Source organism: Nansenia antarctica, assembly GCF_963989245.1.
Source record: "Nansenia antarctica genome assembly, chromosome: 15".
Lineage (NCBI taxonomy): Eukaryota > Metazoa > Chordata > Actinopteri > Argentiniformes > Microstomatidae > Nansenia > Nansenia antarctica.
Genome location: NC_137685.1, coordinates 30,748,138 through 30,755,433, shown reverse-complemented (window position 1 = coordinate 30,755,433; position 7,296 = coordinate 30,748,138). Strand labels below are relative to the sequence as shown.

The 7,296-nt window shown below is 46.1% G+C and overlaps 1 protein-coding gene across 6 annotated transcripts in view; it reads right to left on the bottom strand.

Moving 5' to 3' along the window:
• Positions 1 to 5,983: 5,983 nt before the first annotated feature.
• Positions 5,984 to 7,296, bottom strand: part of kcnab2a (potassium voltage-gated channel subfamily A regulatory beta subunit 2a) — a gene marked incomplete at both ends in the record, with an annotated part of 91,384 nt that continues 90,071 nt past the window's right edge. For all 6 annotated transcript variants that reach the window (XM_080545903.1, XM_080545904.1, XM_080545900.1 and 3 more), the window contains 2 exons: positions 5,984 to 6,073; positions 6,742 to 6,830. In XM_080545903.1, coding sequence (XP_080402029.1) covers positions 5,984 to 6,073; positions 6,742 to 6,830 — 179 coding nt within the window. The remainder of the gene's footprint in view (positions 6,074 to 6,741; positions 6,831 to 7,296) is intronic.

The window sequence follows — 7,296 nt, the reverse complement described above, 5'->3', positions numbered from 1 at the left end:
CGCCCCCTTCTGGTCGGACGCTGCAACCACCTCATCGAGCCTCCCAGCTAACAAGAGGCAGCACAACTTAACTTGACTGAAGTGAATTAAAGGACATGGATATATTAGACATATTATCCCCCCCCCCCCCCCCCCCCCAACAACAACGGGACAGAACTTCACAGAACCACAGACATGGAGATAAAAGACTCTCTGAGGAGAAATGCCCTGTTTGTGTTGAGGTGGACCATGCTTTGATGTGTGTGTGTGTTGAAGTGTACAGAGCGACGGAGTGTGTTCATGTAGGAATCTGTGTGACTGACTCCTACTCGGGCACGGTCTGTCTGTGGTACGCTGCAGTCAGAGGGGAGGTCCTCCATCACACACACTCCTCTCCTGGACAGAGGCACGGCAGGATTATGGGATTTTAGATTGTGTGCAGTGACAGGGGTGGGGGGGGGGGGGGGGTAGGGGGCGCTAGACAACCATGAATGCTCATTCTCCATGTCCCATATCCACTGTACTGTATTTGAGGTGTTTGTTTAGCATGCTGTACTTGGGTGGTGTCTTTCCTGTCTTATGTTCCGTTACTGTGTAACCTGGACCCGGTCATTATTTTTTTCTCTCATCTGGATCAGAATTTTTTGGCGATCCTCGATGAGGTCTATCTGGCTGATTTTGAGTAATATCGATCTGATCCTCGATGAGGTCTATCTGGCTGATTTTGAGTAATATCGATCTGATCCTCGATGAGGTCTATCTGGCTGATTTTGAGTAGTATCGATCTGATCCTGGATCTGATCCTGGATAGCAAAAAAAGAATCCGGATCATTCTGATCCAGATGAAAAATTCTGAAATGCTGTACTGGGCGACGTCTATCTACCATGAAGTGATGTTGTTGTGTTTTACGAGGTGAAGTGTTTTAAAGACAGTGGTGCTAAGGTGTGTTCACTGTTAGCTGAACAGAAGACTGATCATGAGGAGACTACAGTACCTTCATCTGACCTGTGACCTTTCTGAGGGCAGGGTCAGAGGTCATCCCTATGGGTTGCACATGAATCAGGAAACGCACCCTCTTACCTGAGCAGGTAGGGGGTCCCACCCAGGTCAAAGCATAACTTCTTTTTAATGTTTCTTTGTGTATAAAATGCTCTTACATATTTATATTGTATACAGTCTGCTGTATGCAGTTCAAGATTATAATGCAGTTTGTAAATGTATACTTTTTTTTTTGTCCACTGGAGTGAATAGGATTTGCAAATCTGGGCACCCTAGACAATTTTCATTATTCAGTAAAAACCTGTTAAAAACAATGATTGACAACATAAAAAGGACAATTCAGACACGAGGGCTTGTTCTTTACCATTCTTATATTTTGTTTTCATTTCATTAAAGACCGAAGCTGTACATCTTGTCTAAATTCAGATTCAAGCACAGTGCAGTTAGCAATGCCTGCAAATGAAAATAAAAAACAACAGAAAAGGCAGAGGTGATCACAACCATAAATATATACAAAGGTCAAACTACAGTATGTACATACAGGAGATATCTGCCTCTCTCTGGGCTGTCTTCACTGAGTCAATTTAGAGTCCGCCAATGCTTTCATCTTTAGGAGCATTCTGCACAATGCAACACACAACACACAAATAAATTGCTTCTTTTTTGTCAATCTTTACATTGATACAATATCAACAGAGGGAAAATGCAGCATGGTGAAATAAATGAGAAAAAAAAAACAAGCAATCTTATTTCTCTCAACACTTTACTCCTACTTTGAAAGCTAGAACATAAAAAAATAAACTCTGTGTAAAACATACATTAGGGCCCTCCTTCTATGAGTTGAATTGTAGTATGTGACAGCAGCTGGTGAAACCGGGAACACGTTGGCAACCAATCAAAATATTCAGACTTTTATTCCGAAAAATTTAAATATATTTCAACGTTGTTGAAAATCAATGACACTCGCTAGTCAAGCCAACATTTTGCAATGCAATGGATTCGGTGAGTAATCCCCACTACTACCTAGTTAGTATAGAGTAGTGGGGATTACTCACTGAATACATTGCAATTGCAATGTTTTGGCTTGACTAGCAAGTGTGTCGTTGATTTTTTAACAACGATGACATTTATTTAACAGAATAAGAGAATAAAAGTCTGAACATTTGGTCAGTTGCCGACTGGTTTCCAGTTCCACCAGCTCCTGACACGAGTCTGCAGGTGTGGTCGGGTGTTTGGTCAGAGTACAGTGGCTGTATGTACGGCTTAAGTCAGAGGACACCATTGAACTGGGGGCACACTCAGGGTCGGCTGGTGGAGGCAGAGACCGGAGGATGGAGGCTCATTATCATGCATGGAATGGAGTATTTGTGTTTGATACCATTCCTCATTCTATTCCAGCATCACCATGAGCCCATCCTCCGATGTCTACCTCCACCAGCCGCCCCATGTCCTCTACACACTCACACAGAGAAAACAGTTATCCTGCTACGCTGAGTCTACTCACTAAACAGTTATCCTGCTACGCTGAGTCTACTCACTAAACAGTTATCCTGCTACGCTGAGTCTACTCACTAAACAGCCTGACACAGCCACACACACACACACACACACACACACACACGAAGAACCCCAAGAAGAGAAGAACCCCAAAAATACTTGGGTCCAGTCTAAAGACGTCGCTTCGCTCAGAGCATCGTTGAGCTCCTACAACATCTCTGTTATTCCACTGAGTTTCCCTGCTAATGAAAATAAGACAGAGGAAAACATTTAATTGATCTTTTTCTATTCACGTTTCAGTTTTTTTTCGGAGAAAACCACATTGGCTTTTGCCACTTAAATTCACTCAGACGAACCCAACACAGCAAATCAAATGTCCACATAGAAACAAATACAACAGGCTAAAACAAACACTCCTAGTGTCCCCCCCCCTCCCCCACAAATAAACAAACACACACACGCACACAGTATCTATGTAGTACTTGCTGTTGTTAAAAACCATCCAGACATTTCTGACCAGGACGTAACAAAGCATACACACACCTCACTCACACCGACACACAGATTTTCGATTCTCTTATAATAATCCCTTCACTTTGCCTGAGAAGCATCATCTATCTACACCTCACCTGTCACCACACTGACACTACCAGTGCTGTACAACTGTCATAGTAGTAGCTGACAATGAAGAGTGTCGTCACCTGTGAGTGAAAGTCCTTATTTACATGTGTTAGTGACCTAAGGAGCGCTGCCTGGCCTGCGTGTCTGAACGGTTCCTCTAAGCGGGGTGGGGGGGGGGGGGCTCATGCTGGGACCACGTTCAGTATCTCATGCTATCCATTTGTGCTTTGTCCCGTTAGGAGAGAGGACCCAACAGCTAAACAATGAATACCGACTGAAGGCAGCATTAAAATCGTCTTAACTGTGCAATAATACCTTTCAAATGTCCCCTATGAGATCAATCTGCCATTGGGGGCGGGGGGGAAATAACCTTTTCATTCCTTAAGTAATATGCATGTACACTGTCTAGCTGGGTGTATATGTATGTCATGTTTTAAGCATAATAACAGCAAGATCAAGAGAGTACATGTAACGATGTCATTTTATACCATAGATAGCGAAGCCGGATAGTACATGCTTTATACGTTTTACACTCCTTTAAGACGTGAGAGAGACACTTGGATGTGCCTTTGAGAGATGTTGGAATATCTTTGGCTTGAGCCACGTGAAAACCATGCCACCGGTGGGACAGATCCCCTGACGCCAGTGTGACACATGAAGGAAAGATGGAGACGTTAAATACAGCTGGCGGTCCATGTGCACAACACCCACCACGAGCCTCACAACAGAAGTACAACACACACACACACACACACACACACACACACACACACACACACAGTCTGATCCAATCCCTGAGCTGCTGACACAAACCAGACTTCCTTCCTTATCACCTTTGCAAAACTTCTATCACACACACCAGTCCTCACTCCTATTGGACAGAGGCCAAAACCAGTAAGGGTTTCTATTGGCCAGGGACCTATTGTCGGTGAGACCGGTCTGTGCTCTGATAGACTGAAGCCCAGTGGCACCTCTGGGGCTTCTGTTGATGCCCAGAAGAGGTTAACGTGAGCAGAAATAAGGCAACAAAAAAAACCACTTCACTCATTGAGCTCAGTTTAGACAAGGTGCCATTTTCACAGAGGGATGTATAACACATAAGACTGAAATAACAGCTTATTGGATGACAATAAGAGCTTTAAAAAAACAAACTGACTGAAGAAGAACCCACTACACCAAAGCACACTACACCAAAGACACTACACACCAAGGACACTACTGATGTAGCTGATGGTCCCTATCGTTGTAGAAAATGATTTAAAAAAAAAATAAAAAAAAATAACAGCCATCATTTCAGTTATCAGCCTAGTTTCTATGGCGATGACGAGCCAGTCCTGCTGCCTGGGCTAGGTGCTAGACAGCGTGCTGCTGGGACAGGCACAGGCACGTTAGCTGAAGGTGCCGTCTGTGCCGTTAGCCAGTGAAGCGTTAGTACCTGCCGCCTGCTCCTGTGGAGCCCAGCTAAGGAGGTGGACGGAAGAGAGGGCAGGTCGATTGCTGCTGTTCTCCAGCAGGGGGAGCTCACGCACCCTGCTCCTCTCACTGATGTCTAACTGGTGAGCAGCAGTGACGCTGAGCTCGCCCTGGGTGGGAGTCAAGAGGGGGGGGGGGGGGGGGGCAGTCAAGAACCATGCCTGGCAGAGACAGGGGGGGAGGAGGTGGTGGAGCAGAAGGGGCACAGAGGACTCTGGGTTAAGGAGGAGGAAAAGGGTGGCGAGGAAGAAGAAGGAGGGGAGGAAGAAGAGGGAAGAAAAAAGGAAGAGGAGGAGGAAGAGTAACAGGAGAAGGAGGGAAAGGGACACAGAGAATGGAAGGAGAATGTACAGTGACTGTGTGTGTGATCAGGTGAACTATCCAGCCTCTCTTCAGACGCGGTGTAGCTACAATACTAAAGTGCTGCTTGTCGTAGCCTAGGAGACGGCTGTTACACTGATGATGCTGCTGCTTGTCGTAGCCGAGGAGGAGGCTGTTACACTGATGATGTTGCTGCTTGTCGTAGCCTAGGAGGAGGCTGTTACACTGATGATGTTGCTGCTTGTCGTAGCCGAGGAGACGGCTGTTACACTGATGATGTTGCTGCTTGTCGTAGCCGAGGAGACGGCTGTTACACTGATGATGTTGCTGCTTGTCGTAGCCGAGGAGGAGGCTGTGACACTGATGATGTTGACCTGCTTGTCGTAGCCTAGGAGACGGCTGTTACACTGATGATGTTGACAACACTGACGGCTGTTCTCGAGAAACCGTGACGACGTAGACAAAGGGTTTGTTTGTAAACAGAACTACAATAAACATATGTGGCTATGGTACATGTGCAACAATGTATTTCTTGTATATTCATAGAAACGTAATATCCATTGGTATGCATTCATTTTTTTTAAAAGAAAGAAAAAAATGCAAAAGAAATAAAAGAAAGAAGAAAAAAAACTAAATATCTGTCTGCCAAGCAAGCATGTGCTCTTTTTTTTTGTCCTCAAAAAGTATTTTTCTTCGGTTTTTAAAATACGTTTCAGCTGGATTGAATGTAATAACTTTATTATTTTTTTATTATTATAATTTTTCTTTTTTTAAATCTATGAGCGCATAATTCTAAACCTCTCTTTGTCTTTCTCCATCCCTTCCTCTTCTCTGTGGGAGGTGACTACTACGGTATATCTCTTTAATTTTTAAATCCCCCCTCTTTTTCTTTTTCAGCTTTAATCCCTGTTAAGTCTAAATGACGGCTCCCCCTAGGGGCAGCCCCCGGTGTAGCCAGACTCATGCGCCAGGGTGTCATTCGGAAGAAGCTCAAGCAAACGGAGGATCAGGCAAAGGTTTGGGGGGCACAGCGGCCCTGGGGCAGCCCCCCCGGCTGGCAGGCTGGCTGGGTGGGCGGGCGCCGCCGCCTCGTTAGGACCGGTAGTCCTTTTTACTGTACGGCTTGTTCCCCAGGATGCTGTCTACCTCGTGCGTGATGGAGGACGACAACTTTGGAAGAACCTGCGGAGGAGAGATGAGGAGAGGAGGAGATGAGGGGAAGAAGAAACAGGAGTTAAAAGGTAAAGGGTGTGTGTTTCCACCTCCGCTCGTGTGGATGGTGAGGGCTGAGGAGCGTTTGTATATGGTGGAGGGGTGGATGATGGGGGGTGTCCCTCGGGGGCAATGTGAACAGAACATTTTAGAAGGGAAATTTCAAACACATTTATGAGCACACATACACAGAACCTAGTCAGACAGACAGACAGACACCACACACCACACGCAGTGCGGAGAGAACAAGAGCAAATGGGAAAGCGATTTACCTCAGGCGAGCCATAATGTGAGGAAAGGACATAAAGGCCCCATTGGTCTGAAAAAAATCCATTAAAGGAGTCTTATCTAGCGGGGAGGCTGTGCCCTGAGCCAGCCCCCCATCTCCCCCCATCCCCCTGTCCACTGACCTTATTAACTCAAACACTAACGCAGCCAAGCATACTACCACACTGCCGGGGGGGGTTCTATTACGGATTGTTGGGAGCACCAATCCGGAGGGCACGGGGAGGGATAGGTCAGGTGACATTTGTTTGTTCGTCAACATTGATTGACGAAACGATGCGCAACACAGACACTCTCTCTCTAGGTGAGCCGCGCAGGCTGGCACACACACACACACACACACACACACTCACCTGGATGGCTCCTATGTTCTCCATCAGCTGGTCAGTGTTGGACGCCCCTAACAGGACGGAGCTCACCCCCTCGTTCCGCAGGCACCACGCTGCAGGGGACGGGCAAACAGCAATGACACCCTCGCCACACACACACACACACACACACACACACACACACACACACACACACACACACACACACACACACACAGAACAATGTCCACCCCATACACACTGTCCACCTCCTCATACAAAAACGTCATTTTCACTCCTAAACTCTACAACCTGTCCCTCCACACAATGTAAACAAAACATCTGAACACACAAAAAAAAGCATGTGCACACACACAACACACACACACACACAAACACACACAAACACTCTCTTTGCCCCCTTGCAAAAAACATGTACTTAAAACTGTATTTACTAATAGATTCTTGGGGGGATTTGAACTAATCTGGATTAGTGTACAGAGTATACCAGTGTTACTGTACTCTGGGATTATAATCCCTCTCCTCGGAGCAGCTCTGAGCAGCAGTGAGGGTTCCTCTGGATTAGCTACTACCATCAAA